This window comes from Vanellus vanellus (assembly GCF_965231255.1).
Source record: "Vanellus vanellus genome assembly, contig: HAP1_SCAFFOLD_1553, whole genome shotgun sequence".
Lineage (NCBI taxonomy): Eukaryota > Metazoa > Chordata > Aves > Charadriiformes > Charadriidae > Vanellus > Vanellus vanellus.
The window spans coordinates 20,042-37,683 of NW_028128628.1; the positions used below are offsets into that span (position 1 = coordinate 20,042).

At 71.4% G+C, this 17,642-nt stretch overlaps 1 protein-coding gene across 1 annotated transcript; it reads left to right on the top strand.

Annotated features, from left to right (window-relative positions):
• Positions 1 to 2,104: 2,104 nt before the first annotated feature.
• LOC309684132 (plasma membrane calcium-transporting ATPase 3-like) lies at positions 2,105 to 17,055 on the top strand (the record flags this gene model as incomplete). Its single annotated transcript, XM_082500088.1, is given in 21 exon segments — positions 2,105 to 2,282; positions 3,187 to 3,384; positions 5,705 to 5,962; positions 6,046 to 6,171; positions 6,273 to 6,404; positions 6,540 to 6,581; positions 6,687 to 6,851; positions 6,940 to 7,154; positions 7,890 to 8,132; positions 9,406 to 9,647; positions 10,126 to 10,360; positions 11,534 to 11,713; positions 13,111 to 13,198; positions 13,300 to 13,406; positions 13,615 to 13,806; positions 13,901 to 14,114; positions 14,271 to 14,482; positions 14,992 to 15,099; positions 16,204 to 16,365; positions 16,707 to 16,739; positions 16,741 to 17,055. Coding segments are annotated over 21 exon segments (3,645 nt in total).
• Between the last annotated feature and the right edge of the window lie 587 nt (positions 17,056 to 17,642).

Genomic DNA, 17,642 nt, shown 5'->3' on the forward strand with positions numbered 1-17,642 from the left:
CCGGGACCCATGGGCCGGTACGGGGCGGCGGGGGGCGGCCGCGGGGGGGGCGCTGCGGGGGGCACTGCTCTGCGCCGGGGGGGGGGCGCGTCTGGGGGGGCCGCGGCGGCGCAGCGCCGGGCCGGGGGGATGGGGGGGTCGGGGTGAGCACGCGCGAGTGCAGCGAAGGGGGGGGGGTGGGGGGGGAGGGCACACGCGTGTGCAGGGGGGGGGGGGGCGGGATGGGCAGGCGCGTGCCAGCGTGCGCGGGGGGGGGGAGGCGCGTGCAAGGGCGCAGGGGTGGGGGGGCGCGCGTGTGTGCGAGCACGAGGAGGCGGGGGGGGCACAGGCGTGTGCGAGGTGGGGCGGGGGGGGGGGGCACGTGCGCGTGCAAGGGCGTACGGGGGCGGGGGCGCGCGCCTGTGCCCGTGTGCCGGGGCGCGCGTGCGGCGCTGTGACGCGGCTCCTGCACGTGCGAGCGCGCAAGGGCACGCGCACGCGGGCGGCAGGGGCACACGCGTGTGCAAGCGTGGCAGGGCATGTGTGCACACGGGCCTCCCGCCGGGCACACGCGTGTGCAAGCGTGGCAGGGGCACGCGCCGGTGCAGGTGTGGCGGCGCACCCGCGTGCAGGCGTGCCCAGGGCACACGCGTGTGCGAGCGTGCCGGGCCCACCCTGGCCCCAGAAGGGTCCCCCCTCCCCCTGCACACGCGTGTGCCCGGCGGGGAGGGGGGGCGGGGCTTGCACACGCTGGTGTCGGGGGGGCGGGGCTTGCACGCCCGCGCGCCGCTGCGGGGGGGGACGCCCCGCCCCCCCTTTGGCGCAGTCCTCGCGCGCCCGCCGCAGGGCCGGGGGCGGGGCTGCGCCGCGCCGGCCCCGCCCCCGCCCGCCGCTCATTGGCCGCCGCCGCGGGACGGACAGGCGGGGGGCGGGGCGTGGGCGGAGGGAGGGGCGGGGCGGGGGCGGCTGGGAATGAATGGGGGATCGTGGAGTGGGGGGCACTGGGGGCGACTGGGGGAACTGCGGGCTACTGGGACTTAGTGGGGGCTACTGAGACTTGCTGGGAGGACCGGGAGTTAGTGGGAATGGTTGAGGGAACCGTGGAGTAGGAGTTACTGGGGGAACTGGGAATTGCTGGGGGCTAACGGGGGAACTGGGAATTGCCGGGATTTACTGGGGGAATGGAGTTACTGCGAGTTACGGGGAGAGCCGGGGGAACTGGGAGTTAGTGGGAGAGCTGGGGGTTGCTGGGATTTCCTGGGGGAACTGGGAGTTACCGCAAGCTACATGGAGAGCTGGGGGTTGCTGGGATTAACTGGGAGTTACTGGGGGAACTAGAAGTTACTGGTATTTAAACTGGGGTCTCTGGCAGTTACTGGGAGAGCTGGGGCTTACTGGGATTTACGGGGAGAGCTGTGGGGACTGGGAGTTACCGGGGGTCGCTGGGGGGTGCTGGTGCGGGGGGTGCCACGGGGCGGCGGGTGACGGGGTGTCCCCAGGTGTGGCCCGGGCAGGGGGGGCGGCCGCCCCTGAGCCCGCCCATGGCCTGGCCCCCCCGCGGGGGCGCGCCACCAGCCAGGGGGGGCCCCCCGGCATGACCCCCCCCGGGCCCCGCCACCGCCACCGTCACCGCTGAGCAGGTGAGACCCCCGCGCTCCCCCCGTCCCCAGCGCTGTCCCCGCGTCCTGTCCTGTGTCCCCAACGACGTCCCCAGGCCACCTCCTGCGTCCTTAACGATGTCCCTCGTCCCTAACGATGTCCCCAACGGTGTCCCTTGTCCCTAACGATGTCCCCAAGCCCTCAGCGGTGTCTCCGACCTGTGTCCCTTGTCCCCAAGCCCCCAATTCTGTCCCCGAACCATGTCCTGTGTCCCCGAGGATGTCCCCAAGCCCCCAGCGCGGCCCCCACACCACGTCCCCTGTCCCCGAGGATGTCCCCAAGCCCCCAGCGCGGCCCCCATGCCACATCCCCTGTCCCCGAGGATGTCCCCAAGCCCCCAGCGCGGCCCCCACGCCACGTGTGGCGTCCCCAGCGCTCTCCCCGTGTCCCCCCCCCGCCCCCACGCCACGTGCCCTTCGCGCCCCGCCGTGACGCCGTGTCCCCGTCCCCGCAGGCCGCCGGCGCCATGGGGGACCTGGCCAACAGCGCGGGGGAGGCCGGCCCCGGGGGGGGCTTCGGCTGCAGCCTGCCGGAGCTGCGGGCGCTGATGGAGCTGCGCGGCGCCGAGGCCCTGCTCAAGGTGCAGGAGGCCTACGGGGACGTCCACGGGCTCTGCCGCCGCCTCCGCACCTCCCCCACCGACGGTAACGCCCCCCCGGGGACCCCCAGAGAGCCCCCCGTCCCCTGGGACCCCCCTGGGACCCCCAGAGACCTCCCCTGGGACCCCCCCGGGGTTCCCCCCCCCCCTTAGGAACCCCCCGGGGAGCCCCAGGGACCCCCCTGTCCCCCAGGGACCCCCAGAGAGCCCCTGGGACCTCCCCTCCCCTAGGCACCCCCCCTCCCATTCCCTGGGGCCCTTCAGGGACCTCCCTGTGCCACAGGACCCCCCCACCCCCTGGGACCCCTCAGGGACCCCCCCAAGGACCTCCTCATCCCCTCAGGGCCCCCCCCAGAGACCCCCCCGCCCCCTGGGATCCCTCAGGGACCCCCCCAAGGACCTCCTCATCCCCTCAGGGCCCCCCCCAGAGACCCCCCCGCCCCCTGGGATCCCTCAGGGACCCCCCAAGGACCTCCTCATCCCCTCAGGGACCCCCCAGAGACCCTCCCGCCCCCTGGGACCCCTCAGGGACCCCCCAAGGACCTCCCCGTCCCCTCAGGGACCCCCCAGAGACCCTCCCACCCCCTGGGACCCCTCAGGGACCCCCCCAAGGACCTCCCCGTCCCCTCAGGGACCCCCCAGAGACCCTCCCGCCCCCTGGGACCCCTCAGGGACCCCCCCAAGGACCTCCCCGTCCCCTCAGGGACCCCCCTGCCCCCTGTGATCCCTCAGGGACCCCCCAGAGACCCCCCCCGCCCCCTGTGATCCCTCAGGGACCCCCCAAGGACCTCCCTGTGCCCTCAGGGACCCCCCAGAGACCCCCCCAATCCCCAGGGGCCCCTCAGGGACCCCCCAAGGACCTCCCCGTCCCCTCAGGGACCCCCCCCATCGGGAGCCCGGGGGGGTGTCGGGGTCCGGGGGGACCCAGGCGTGCGTGCGTGCCCCCCCAGGGCTGTCGGAGGGGCCGGGGGAGCTGGAGCGGCGGCGCCAGGTCTTCGGGCAGAACTGGATCCCCCCGAAGCGCCCCAAGAGCTTCGCGGAGCTGGTGTGGGAGGCGCTGCAGGACGTCACCCTCATCATCCTCGAGGTGGCCGCCGTCGTCTCCCTGGGGCTCTCCTTCTACACCCCCCCCGGCGGGGACAGCGAAGGTGGGGGGCGCCGGCGCCGGGGGGGCCTCGGGGGACGCCAAAGGTGGGGAGCCTGGGGGGGGGAGGGGGGCCCCGCGGCGGGGGGCGGGGGGACGCTGTCCCCGTGTCCCCAGCGTCCCCCGAGCCCACCCCGTCCCCGCGCCCCCTCTGTCCCCATCCTTCGGTCCTGCCCCGTCACCGCGTCCCCGTCCTGGCCTCACGTCACCCCCGTGCGCCCCTCCGTGCCTTGATGCGTCCCCACGTCCCCCGTGTCCCCCTGCGTGGGCTGATGCCACCCCACATCCACCGCGGCACCGTCCCGGCGCCAGCCCCATGTCCCCATCCCAACGCCATCTCTCCCCGTGTCCCCATCCCTGGTCGGATGCCACCTCCGTGTCCCCATCCCAACGCCATCCCCGTGTCCCCATCCCCAGTCAGATGCCACCTCCATGTCCCCATCCCAACGCCATCCCCGTGTCCCCATCCCCGGTCAGATGCCACCTCCATGTCCCCATCCCAACGCCATCTCTCCTCATGTCCCCATCCCCAGTCAGATGCCACCTCCATGTCCCCATCCCAACGCCATCCCCGTGTCCCCATCCCCAGTCAGATGCCACCTTCATGTCCCCATCCCAACTCCATCTCTCCCCACGTCCCCATCCCCAGTCAGATGCCACCTCCATGTCCCCATCCCGATGCCATCTCTCCTCATGTCCCCATCCCCGTTCAGATGCCACCTCCATGTCCCCATCCCAATGCCATCCCCGTGTCCCCATCCCTGGTCAGATGCCACCTCCATGTCCCCATCCCAACGCCATCTCTCCTCATGTCCCCATCCCCAGTCAGATGCCACCTCCATGTCCCCATCCCAACGCCATCCCCGTGTCCCCATCCCCAGTCAGATGCCACCTTCATGTCCCCATCCCAACTCCATCTCTCCCCACGTCCCCATCCCCAGTCAGATGCCACCTCCATGTCCCCATCCCGATGCCATCTCTCCTCATGTCCCCATCCCCGTTCAGATGCCACCTCCATGTCCCCATCCCAATGCCATCCCCGTGTCCCCATCCCTGGTCAGATGCCACCTCCATGTCCCCATCCCAACGCCATCCCCGTGTCCCCATCCCCGGTCAGATGCCACCTCCATGTCCCCATCCCAACGCCATCTCTCCTCATGTCCCCATCCCCAGTCAGATGCCACCTCCATGTCCCCATCCCAACGCCATCCCCGTGTCCCCATCCCCAGTCAGATGCCACCTTCATGTCCCCATCCCAACTCCATCTCTCCCCACGTCCCCATCCCCAGTCAGATGCCACCTCCATGTCCCCATCCCGATGCCATCTCTCCTCATGTCCCCATCCCCGTTCAGATGCCACCTCCATGTCCCCATCCCAATGCCATCCCCGTGTCCCCATCCCTGGTCAGATGCCACCTCCATGTCCCCATCCCAACGCCATCTCTCCTCATGTCCCCATCCCCAGTCAGATGCCACCTCCATGTCCCCATCCCAACGCCATCCCCGTGTCCCCATCCCCAGTCAGATGCCACCTTCATGTCCCCATCCCAACTCCATCTCTCCCCACGTCCCCATCCCCAGTCAGATGCCACCTCCATGTCCCCATCCCGATGCCATCTCTCCTCATGTCCCCATCCCCGTTCAGATGCCACCTCCATGTCCCCATCCCAATGCCATCCCCGTGTCCCCATCCCTGGTCAGATGCCACCTCCATGTCCCCATCCCAACTCCATCTCTCCCCGTGTCCCCATCCCCGGTCAGATGCCACCTCCATGTCCCCATCCCAACGCCATCCCCGTGTCCCCATCCCCGGTCAGATGCCACCTCCGTGTCCCCATCCCAACGCCATCCCCGTGTCCCCATCCCCGGTCAGATGCCACCTCCATGTCCCCATCCCAACTCCATCTCTCCCCACGTCCCCATCCCCAGTCAGATGCCACCTCCATGTCCCCATCCCGATGCCATCTCTCCTCATGTCCCCATCCCCGGTCAGATGCCACCTCCATGTCCCCATCCCAACGCCATCCCCGTGTCCCCATCCCCGGTCAGATGCCACCTCCATGTCCCCATCCCGATGCCATCTCTCCCCACGTCCCCATCCCTGGTCAGATGCCACCTCCATGTCCCCATCCTGATGCCATCTCTCCCCGTGTCCCCATCCCTGGTCAGATGCCACCTCCATGTCCCCATCCCAACTCCATCTCTCCCCACGTCCCCATCCCCGTTCAGATGCCACCTCCGTGTCCCCATCCCATCGCCATCTCTCCCCGCGTCCCCCCGCTGTCCCCGCCGGTGGCCTGAGGTGTCCCCCGCTGTCCCCGCAGCCTGCGGCCAGGCCTCGGGCGGCGTGGAGGACGAGGGGGAGGCGGAGGCGGGCTGGATCGAGGGGGCGGCCATCTTGCTGTCGGTGGCCTGCGTGGTCCTCGTCACCGCCTTCAACGACTGGAGCAAAGAGCGGCAGTTCCGGGGGCTGCAGAGCCGCATCGAGCAGGAGCAGCGCGTGGCCGTGGTGCGCCACGGCCGCCAGGCGCAGGTCCCCGTGGCCGAGCTGGTGGTGGGGGACATCGTCCAGGTCAAGTACGGTGGGTGCCACCGCGCCGGGGGGGGCCGCGGGGGGCGGTGGGGGCGGGGCGGCAGGGGGTGGTGACGCCGCCTCCCCTCGCAGGCGACCTGCTGCCGGCTGACGGCGTCCTCATCCAAGGCAACGACCTGAAGTTGGACGAGAGCGCGCTGACGGGGGAGTCCGACCACGTCCGCAAGGCGGCCGACAAGGACCCCATGCTGCTCTCGGGTGAGGCGGGGGCGGAGGGGGGGTTTCGGGGGGGCGGGGGGGCCCCGCTGTGACCCCCCCGTGTGTGTGTCGTCCCATCCCCCCCCCTCCTCCCGGCGCAGGCACCCACGTCATGGAGGGCTCGGGGAAGATGGTGGTGACGGCCGTGGGGGTCAACTCGCAGAGCGGCATCATCTTCACCTTGCTGGGCGCCGGCGGGGAGGAGGAGGAGGAGGAGAAGAAGGAGAAGAAAGGTGGGTCCGCGGCCTCGGCTCCTCCCCGTTTGGGTGGAGGTGGGGGGCACCGCGGGGGGCGTCCCCAACCCCCTCCTCCCCCCTCGGGTCCCTCTCCCCTCCGTGACGCCGGCGCCGTCCGTCCTCCTGCCGCAGGGAAGCCCCAGGACGGCGCGGTGGAGAACCTGCAGAGCAAAGGTGCGCCGGGGGACGGGGACACGGGGGGACTCGGGGACGCAGCCCGACCCCCCCCCCCCCCCGCGTCTGCCTGTGTCCCCCAACGGTGCCGCGCGGTGTCCCCAGCCAAGAAGCAGGACGGGGCGGTGGCGATGGAGATGCAGCCGCTGAAGAGCGCGGAGGGGGGGGACGTGGAGGAGCGGGAGCGGAAGCGCGGCGGCGGCCCCAAGAAGGAGAAGTCGGTGCTGCAGGCCAAGCTCACCAAGCTGGCGGTGCAGATCGGCAAGGCAGGTGGGCGCCCGCGTCCCCCGCCCCCTCCCTGCCGCCCCCGCCGCCTCCGTCCCCAGCGCGGCGGGTGCCTGAGGGCGCTGTGCGGCAGGGCTGGTGATGTCGGCGGTGACGGTGATCATCCTGGTGCTCTACTTCGTCATCGAGACCTTCGTGGTGGAGGGTCGGCCCTGGTTGGCCGAGTGCACCCCCGTCTACGTCCAGTACTGGGTCAAGTTCTTCATCATCGGCGTCACCGTCCTGGTGGTGGCCGTCCCCGAGGGGCTGCCGCTGGCCGTCACCATCTCCCTCGCCTACTCCGTCAAGGTCAGGCCATCTGTCCGTCTGTCCGTCCGCCCGTCCTCCGGGCTCGCCTGTCCTCAGAGCTCCTCCACCCGCCCACCCCTCCGTCCATCCCAGCGTAGATCCGTCCCTCTGTCCTACAACTCCTCGCTTGTCTTCTCCATCCCCGTCTGTCCGTCCTCTAAACTCTTCTGTCCATCTGCTCCCCCGGCCCTTCGTCCCGCCATCCCCAAAGCTCCTCCGCCCACCCGTCCGTTCCCTGTCCGTCCGTCCGTCCGTCCGTCCATCCCACCATGGGTCTGTCCGTCTATCTGTCCCTCCTTGTCTCCGCCCTGTGGCTGGCTGTTTTCCAAACTCTTCTGCTCTTCCATCCACCCTCCTCACGGCCCGTCCCCCCACCCCCAGATCCGTCCGTCCGTCTGTCTGTCCCCCAAACTCCTCTGTCCACCTTCCCCAGCCCTGCCCCTCCTCCGGGCTCGTCCCTCTGTCCACCCTTCCCTCTGTCTGTCCGTCCTCCGTGACCGTCCATCCGCTTCCCCATCCCTCTGCCTCTCCCTCAAGCTCCCCTCTGTCCCTCTGTCCCTCCCTCTGTCCCCCCGTCCGTCCCCGTGTCCCCCCATCTCTCCTCCCAGCCCTCTGTCCGTCGTCAGAGCTCTCCGTCCGCCCATCTGCGGGGTCTGTCCCTCCCTCTGTCCCCGCCACCTCCGCGTCCCCCCCCCCCCGCCCCCCCAGCCCCATTTCTCCTCCTTTTCCCCCCAGAAAATGATGCGGGACAACAACCTGGTGCGCCACCTGGACGCCTGCGAGACCATGGGCAACGCCACCGCCATCTGCTCGGACAAGACGGGGACGCTGACCACCAACCGCATGACGGTGGTGCAGGCCTTCCTGGGGGACACCCACTTCCGCGCCCCCCCGGACCCCGCCGCGCTCGCCCCGCGCACGCTGGACCTGCTGGTGCAGGCCATCGCCATCAACAGCGCCTACACCACCAAGATCCTGGTGAGGGGCGCGGGGGGGCGCGGGGGGGCGCGGGGGGGCACGGGGGGGCGCAGGGGGGAGGGGGACCCCCCGCCGCACACGGGGAGGGGCCCTTCGGGGGCGCAGGGGGGGAGGGGGGACAGCGGGGGGTCGCCCAGGGCGCCCGCGGGACCCCTAACGGCCCTTCTCTGCCCCCTCCCCGTCCGGCGTCTGCCCCCCCGACCCCCGTACCCACCCCTGCTGCCCCCTATCTGCCCCCCAAACCCCATATCTCCCCCTCCTGACCCCCATATCTGCCCCTGACCCCCGTACCCACCCCTGCTGCCCCCTATCTGCCCCCCAACCCCCATAACTGCCCCCCAAACCCCATATCTCCCCCTCCTGACCCCCATATCTGCCCCCCCGACCCCCGTACCCACCCCTGCTGCCCCATATCTGCCCCCCAACCCCTGTATCTGCCCCCCAACCCCCATAACTGCCCCCCAACCCCCATATCTCCCCCTCCTGACCCCCATATCTGCCCCCCTGACCCCCGTACCCACCCCTGCTGCCCCCTTTGTGCTCCCCCACCCCCCGTACCCACCCCTGCTGCCCCATATCTGCCCCTGACCCCCGTACCCACCCCTGCTGCCCCGTATCTGCCCCCCAACCCCCATATCTGCCCCCCAACCCCCATATCTCCCCCTCCTGACCCCCATATCTGCCCCCCGACCCCCACCCCTGCTCCCCTGACCCTCATATCCATCCTCCTGACCCCCATATCTGCCCCTGACCCCCGTACCCACCCCTGCTGCCCCGTATCTGCCCCCCGACCCCCGTATCTCCCCCTCCTGACCCCCATATCTGCCCCCCTGACCCCCGTACCCACCCCTGCTGCCCCATATCTGCCCCCCGACCCCCGTATCTGCACCCCAACCCCCATAACTGCCCCCCAATCCCCATATCTCCCCCTCCTGACCCCCATATCTGCCCCTGACCCCCATACCCACCCCTGCTGCCCCCTATCTGCCCCCCAACCCCCATATCTGCACCCCAACCCCCATATCTGCACCCCAACCCCCATATCTGCCCCCAACCCCCATATCTCCCCCTCTTGACCCCCATATCTGCCCCCCTGACCCCCGTACCCACCCCTGCTGCCCCATATCTGCCCCCCTGACCCCATCTCTCTCCCCCTGACCCCCATATCCGCCCTTCCTCACCCCCCCATCCCCCCCCGGCCCCCATTCCTGCCCCTCTCCCCCCCTCCCCGCCCCTCACCCGCCCCTGTCGCCCCGTATCTGCCCCCCCCCAGCCCCCCGAGACGGCGGGGGGCCTGCCGCGGCAGGTGGGCAACAAGACGGAGTGCGCGCTGCTGGGGCTGGTGCTGGCGCTGCGGCGCGACTACGAGGCGGTGCGGGCGCAGGTGCCCGAGGAGCGGCTGCACAAGGTCTACACCTTCAACTCCGTCCGCAAGTCCATGAGCACCGTCACCCGCCTGCCCGCCGGCGGCTTCCGCCTCTACAGCAAGGGCGCCTCCGAGATCCTCCTGCGCAGGTGAGGGGGGGCTGTACCCCCAAATTCTCCTGGGGACGCCCCGCAAGGGGCCTCCCAGACCCTCCTGCGCAGGTGAGGGGGGGCTGTACCCCCAAATTCTCCTGGGGACGCCCCGCAAAGGGCCTCCGAGACCCTCCTGCGCAGGTGAGGGGGGGCTGTACCCCCAAATTCTCCTGGGGACGCCCCGCAAGGGGCCTCCGAGACCCTCCTGCGCAGTGAGGGGGGGCTGTACCCCCAAATTCTCCTGGGGACGCCCCGCAAGGGGCCTCCGAGACCCTCCTGCGCAGGTGAGGGGGGGGCCGTACCCCCAAATTCTCCTGGGGACGCCCCGCAAGGGGCCTCCGAGACCCTCCTGCGCAGTGAGGGGGTCCCTCAAGTGCCCCCGGGGACGGCGACTCTCGCTGTGCCCCATCCCCCCGACCGCCCCTGGTCGGCGTGTCCCCCAAAATCCGTGTCGGTGTCCCCCCTGCGCCCGCAGGTGCTGCGCCATCCTGGGGGGCAGCGGGGAGCCCCGCGCCTTCGGGCCGCGGGAGCGGGAGGAGGTGGTGCGGCGGGTGGTGGAGCCCATGGCGGCCGCCGGGCTGCGCACGCTGGTGTTGGCCTTCCGCGACTTCCCCCCCGCGCCCGAGCCCCCCTGGGACGAGGAGGCCGCCATCGTCGGGGAGCTCACCTGCATCGGCGTCGTCGGCATCGAGGACCCCGTGCGCCCCGAGGTGCGGGGACGGGGCGGGGGGGGGGCACGGCGGGGGGTGTGGGGGACGTGGGGGACGGGGGGATGTGGGGATGGGGGACATGGGGAGATGGGGGGGACACGTGGGGGGATGTGGGGACACGTTGGGGACGTGTGGGGGACGTGGGGACGTGTGGGGGACGTGGGGACATGGAGACGTGGGGATGGGGGACATGGGGAGACGGGGGGACACGTGGGGGGATGTGGGGACACGTTGGGGACGTGTGGGGGACATGGGGACATGGGGGGACGTGGGGACATGGGGGGATGGGGGGGACACGGGGATGTGGGGACATGGGGACGTGGGGATGGGGGACACGGGGAGACGGGGGGGATGGAGGGGGATGTGGGGACATGTTGGGGACGTGTGGGGGACGTGGGGACATGGGGGGATGTGGGGACATGGGGACATGGAGACGTGGGGATGGGGGACATGGGGATGGGGACATGGCGTGTTGGGGGGACAAAGGACATAGGGACATGGGGACGTGGGGATGGGGGTCACGGGGAGATGGGGGGATGGGGGGGGATGTGGGGGACACGGGGATGTGGGGATGTGTGGAGGACGTGGGGACATGGGGGGGACATGGGGACATGGGGGATGGGGGGGACACGGGGATGTGGAGACATGGGGACATGGAGACGTGGGGATGGGGGACATGGGGATGGGGACATGGCATGTTGGGGGGACAAAGGACATAGGGACATGGGGACGCGGGGATGGGGGTCACGGGGAGATGGGGGGGACGTGGGGGGATGTGGGGACACGTTGGGGATGTGTGGGGGACATGAGGATAAGGGGACACGGGGATGTGGGGACATGGGGACATGTGGGAGACGTGGGGATTGGGGACATGGGGATATGGGGACATGGGGACGTGGGGATGTGTGTGGGACGTGGGGGGGACATGGGGGGGATGTGGGAGATGTGGGGACATGTGGGAGACGTGGGGATGGGGACATGGTGTGTTGGGGGGACAAAGGACACAGGGACATGGGGACGCGGGGCATGTTTGGGGGGGACATGGGGGTGGGGAGGACGGGGACATGGGGACACGGCCCGTTGGGGGCACGCAGGACGTGGGGGCGCACAGGGCACTTGGGGGGACGGGGGGACACGGGGACGGGGCGGGTGCCGACCCCCCGGTGGCGGCAGGTGCCCGAGGCCATCCGGAAGTGCCAGCGCGCCGGCATCACGGTGCGGATGGTGACCGGGGACAACCTCAACACGGCGCGCGCCATCGCGGCCAAGTGCGGCATCCTGCCGGCCGGCGAGGACTGGCTCTGCCTGGAGGGGAAGGAGTTCAACCGCCGCATCCGCAACGAGAAGGGGGAGGTACGGGGGCACTGGGGGCACTGGGAGAGGACCCTGGGATGGATTGGGGGGCTCTGGGGGCACTGGGGGCACTGGGAGAGGACCCTGGGATGGACTGGGGGGCACTGGGAGAGGACCCTGGGATGGACTGGGGGGCTCTGGGGTGGACTGGGGGCACTGGGAGAGGACCCTGGGATGGACTGGGGGGCACTGGGAGAGGACCCTGGGATGGACTGGGGGGCTCTGGGGTGGACTGGGGGCACTGGGAGAGGACCCTGGGATGGACTGGGGGGCACTGGGGGCACTGGGGGCACTGGGAGAGGACCCTGGGATGGACTGGGGGGCTCTGGGATGGACTGGGGGCACTGGGGGAAGACCCTGGGCTGGACTGGGGACACTGGGATGGATTGGGGACTCTGGGATGGACTGGGGGTCTCCAGGATGGACTGGGGACACCGGGGGAAGACCCTGGGGTGGACTGGGGGCTCTGGGATGGACTGGGGGCACTGGGATGGACTGGGGGCTCTGGGATGGACTGGGGGACTCTGGGCTGGACTGGGGGCACTGGGAGAGGACCCTGGGATGGACTGGGGGTCTCCAGGATGGACTGGGGACACTGGGAGAGGACCCTGGGATGGACTGGGGGCACTGGGATGGACTGGGGGTCTCCAGGATGGACTGGGGACACTGGGAGACGACCCTGAGGTGGACTGGGGGCACTGGGATGGACTGGGGGTCTCCAGGATGGACTGGGGACACTGGGAGACGACCCTGAGGTGGACTGGGGGCACTGGGATGGACTGGGGGTCTCCAGGATGGACTGGGGGCACTGGGAGACGACCCTGAGGTGGACTGGGGGCACTGGGATGGACTGGGGGTCTCCAGGATGGACTGGGGGCACCGGGGGAAGACCCTGGGGTGGACTGGGGGCTCTGGGATGGACTGGGGGCACTGGGATGGACTGGGGGCACTGGGAGAGGACCCTGGGATGGACTGGGGGTCTCCAGGATGGACTGGGGGTACTGGGAGACGACCCTGAGGTGGACTGGGGGCACTGGGATGGACTGGGGGTCTCCGGGATGGACTGGGGGCACCGGGGGAAGACCCTGAGGTGGACTGGGGGTCTCCAGGATGGACTGGGGGTCTCCAGGATGGACTGGGGACACTGGGAGACGACCCTGAGGTGGACTGGGGGCACTGGGATGGACTGGGGGTCTCCAGGATGGACTGGGGGCACTGGGAGAGGACCCTGAGGTGGACTGGGGGCTCTGGGATGGACTGGGGGTCCCTGGGTGGGGGGCAGAGGGGAGGGGCAGCGGTGGGGCCGTGCCCCGGGGGTGCCCCGCGGTTGGGGGGCAGTGGGGGGGGGGTGTGGGGGGGGCGTTGGGGGTCTCACCCCCCCCGCCCCCCCCCCCCAGGTGGAGCAGGAGCGTCTGGACAAGGTGTGGCCGCGGCTGCGGGTCCTGGCGCGCTCCTCCCCCGCCGACAAGCACACCCTGGTCAAAGGTGGGGGCGCGGGGTGAAGGGGGGGGGGTTGGGGGGCTCGGGGGGGGGTCCCGGGGAGCCCCACGGCCGGTTGGGGGCCCCCACGACCGCGCCCCCCCCAGGGATCATCGACAGCACGGCGGGGGAGCAGCGGCAGGTGGTGGCCGTCACCGGGGACGGCACCAACGACGGCCCCGCGCTCAAGAAGGCCGACGTGGGCTTCGCCATGGTAACCCCTCCCCCCGCCCCAAAACGGGGACCCCCCCCGGTGTCCCCCAACCCCCCCCGGGCTCCCCCAAACCCCCCCGCGGGGACTGTCACCGGGGGGCCCCTCCTCGTTCCTGCCCCGGCGTCCCCATCCCCCCCATCCCCCCCATGTCCCCCCGTCCCCCCCGTGTCCCCCCGTCCCCCCATCGCCCACCCGCGGGTCTCCCCAGGGCATCGCGGGGACGGACGTGGCCAAAGAGGCGTCCGACATCATCCTGACGGACGACAACTTCTCCAGCATCGTGCGGGCGGTGATGTGGGGCCGCAACGTCTACGACAGCATCTCCAAGTTCCTCCAGTTCCAGCTCACCGTCAACGTGGTGGCCGTGGTGGTGGCCTTCACCGGGGCCTGCGTCACCCAGGTGGGGGTGGCCGACGGCGCGGGGCGAGGGGGGCGCCCGACGGTGGCCGCGCGGGGGGAGACGGGGCCCCTCCGGCTGTCCCCCGCCCCCGCAGGACTCCCCGCTGAAGGCGGTGCAGATGCTGTGGGTCAACCTCATCATGGACACCTTCGCCTCGCTGGCGCTGGCCACCGAGCCCCCCACCGAGGCGCTGCTGCTGCGCAAACCCTACGGCCGCGACACCCCCCTCGTCTCCCGCACCATGCTGAAGAACATCCTGGGCCACGCCGCCTACCAGCTCGTCATCATCTTCACCCTCCTCTTCCTCGGTGCGGTTGGGCCCGCGGGATGGGGGGGGGATGGGGGGGGGGGGGTCCCCACGCCCGTGTCACCTCCCCGAGGGCGCCCCACGTCCCGCGGGAGATGTCCCCCGCCCCGGGGCTGGCTGTGAGCAGCGCCGTGTCCCCCCCCCCATCCCCCGGCAGGAGAGGTCTTCTTCGACATCGACAGCGGGCGCCACGCCCCCCTGCACGCCCCCCCCTCGGAGCACTACACCATCATCTTCAACACCTTCGTCCTGATGCAGCTCTTCAACGAGATCAACGCCCGCAAGATCCACGGCGAGAGGAACGTCTTCCACGGCATCTTCGCCAACCCCATCTTCTGCTCCATCGTCCTCGGCACCTTCGCCGTCCAGGTGGGGGGCCGGGGGGGGGGCCGGGCACGGAGGGACCCCCAGAGGTGGGGGGGGACCCCATGGGGGCACCACGGGCACCCCCAGAGGTGGAGAGGACCCACAGGGACACACGGGTACCCCCAGACGTGGGGGGAGACCCCATGGGGACCCCCAGACGTGGGGGGGGAACCTCAGGGACCCCCAGAGGTGGGGGGGGACCCCATGGGGGCACCACGGGCACCCCCAGAGGTGGAGAGGACCCACAGGGACACACAGGCGCCCCCAGAGGTGGGGGGGACCCCATGGGGACCCTCAGACATGGGGGGGGGACCCCCGGGGGCACCATGGGGACCCCCAGATGCAGAGGGGGACCCCCGGGGACACCCCCCAACCTGGAGGGGACCCCCACCCCGCCCCACCCGGGGGACCTCGCTCCCTCCGCGGCCTGGGGCGCTCTCGTCCCCCGGGTGGGGCCGTGGGCCCCCGTCAGCCCGTGGGGGGCCGGCCCCGCTGACCCCCGCCCCCCCCAGGTGGCCATCGTGCAGTTCGGGGGAAAGCCCTTCAGCTGCTCTCCCCTCAGCGCCGAGCAGTGGCTGTGGTGCCTCTTCGTGGGGGTCGGCGAGCTGCTCTGGGGACAGGTACGCACGCCGCCCTGCCCCACGGCCGCCCTGCCCCATAGCGACACTGCCCCATGGACGCCCTGCCCCGTAGGGGAACATCCACCCCATAGGAACCCTGCCCCACGGCCGCCCTGCCCCATAGCGACACAGCCCCACAGCCGCCCTGCCCCGTAGGGGAACATCCACCCCATAGGAACCCTGCCCCATGGCCGCCCTGCCCCATAGGGGAACATCCGCCCCATAGGAACCCTGCCCCACGGCCGCCCTGCCCCACAGGGGAATGTCCGCCCCATGGTATCCCTCCCCCACGGCCGCCCTGCCCCATAGGGGAACATCCGCCCCATAGCGACACAGCCCCACGGCCGCCCTGCCCCATAGGAGGACATCCGCCCCATAGGAGCCCTGCCCCATGGCTGCCCTGCCCCACAGGGGAATGTCCGCCCCATGGTATCCCTCCCCTACAGCCGCCCTGCCCCATAGCGACACTGCCCCATGGACACCCTGCCCATAGGGGAACATCCGCCCCATAGGAACCCTGCCCCATGGCTGCCCTGCCCCACAGGGGAATGTCCGCCCCATGGTATCCCTCCCCCACAGCCGCCCTGCCCCATAGGGGAACATCCGCCCCATAGGAACACTGCCCCACGGCCGCCCTGCCCCACAGGGGAATGTCCGCCCCATGGTATCCCTCCCCCACGGCCGCCCTGCCCCATAGGAGGACATCTGCCCCACGGGGACCCTGCCCCATAGGGGAACCCCCCGTCCCCCTGGAGGGCTGTGGGGTGCCCCACATGACCTCACTAATCCTGTTCCCCGCACCAACCCCGTTAACCGCATTAACCCCGTTAACCGCATTAACCCCGTGACCCCTAACGGGGCGGGGCACAGCGCTGCAGCCTCGTTAACTTCATTAACTCTCATTAGCCCTAAGGGGGCCGGGCGGGGCTGGCCCCTGTGACCCCGCCCGCTCGTTAGCCCTGCTTGACCTTGGCCTCATTAGCCCCAGCCAGGGCGGGGCCTTAACCTCGTTAACCTCGTTAACCTCATTGACCTCGCTGCCCCATAGCGGGGGGTGCCGGAGGGGGGGGCGGGGGGTGCTGTGACCCCCTCCTTCCCCCGCAGGTGATGGCGTGGGTGCCGGGGGGGCGGCTGCGGTGCGGCGGGGCGGGGCCGGGCGTGGCGGGGCGGCGGCCGCGGGCGGCGGCGGAGGAGGAGGAGGAGGAGGAGGAGCTGCGGCGCGGACAGGTGCTGTGGGTGCGCGGCCTCAACCGCATCCAGACACAGGTGGGCCCCCCCCACCCCCCCCCGACCTTTCACCCCCCCTCTGACCTTTCACCCCAACACTGACCCTTCACCCGGTGCCCCCCCCACCCCTCCCCTTTGACCTCTGACCCCGGGACCCCCCCGACCCCCCTCCCCGACCCCAAGTGCCCCCTGGAGCCTCTGACCCCCCCAGTGCTTTTTGGGGGGGGGCCCTGACCCCACCCCCAGCTCCCCATGGCACTGTGACCCCCCAAATAATCACAGCCCCCCCCCAAATACCTGTGGGTGGGGGTCCCGGGGGGGGGTATTTTGGGGGGGGTGTGTGGGGGTCTCATTAACCCCCCATCCCCCCCCCCCCCCAGATGCGGGTGGTCCGCGCCTTCCGCAGCTCCCTGGGGGTGGGGGTGGGGGCCCCCCCCGCGCCCCCCCCCCGCCGCCCCCCCGGGGGCCGCCCCTCCCCCGCAGCTGCTGTTCGGGGACACGCGGGACATCCCCCTCATCGACGACACCGACGCCGAGAGTGAGGCCCCCCCCAACCGCAACAACAACCACCCCCCGCGCCCCCCCCGCCCCCCCCCGCCTCCACAGCCTGGAGACCTCCCTCTAGGGGGGGGCGCTGCCTATAAGCCATGTTTATCTCGGGGGGAGGGGGGGGGGGCACCCCCCAGCCCGGTTTGGGGGGGGGGAGGGGGGCGGGGGGGCGCGTTTTAATTTATTCTGATTGTATGTAATTATTTATTGGGGGGAGGGGGGGCCGAGCGCGTGCCCCCCCCCCCCCCCCCCTATTAAAGGCCATTAAAGGCGTTGCGGGAGCAGCGGGGGTGAGTCGGGGGGGGCGCGGCGGGGGGCGCGGGGGGGGGTCGCCCCCCACCTGCGTGTCGAGGCGGTAGAGCTCCAGCAGCCGCCCCACGATCTCCCGCAGCTCCTCCGGGCACAGCCCCGGGCTCAGCGCCTGCGGGGAGGGGGGGTCACCGCGCCGGCACACACCCCCCCCCCCAATCCTCCCCGCCCCCCCCCTCCTTACCTGCCACCAGCGCGGGGGGGTCCCCGGGGGGCGCGGGCGGGCGCAGAGGCGCAGGGCGAGGTGGAGGGCGGCGGCGGCCACGTGCTGGGGGGGGTGGCGCAGCCCCAGCCCCCCATGGCCCCCTCCCGCACCAGCGCCCACGACACCCCCCGGCAACCCGCCCCCAGCCCCCCCCCGCGCCCCCCCCCCAGCGCCCCAGCGCCAGCAGGTACTGCAGCAGGTACTGGGGGGGGGGCACAGTGCCTCAGAGACCCCCCCCCCTGGACACCCCAGG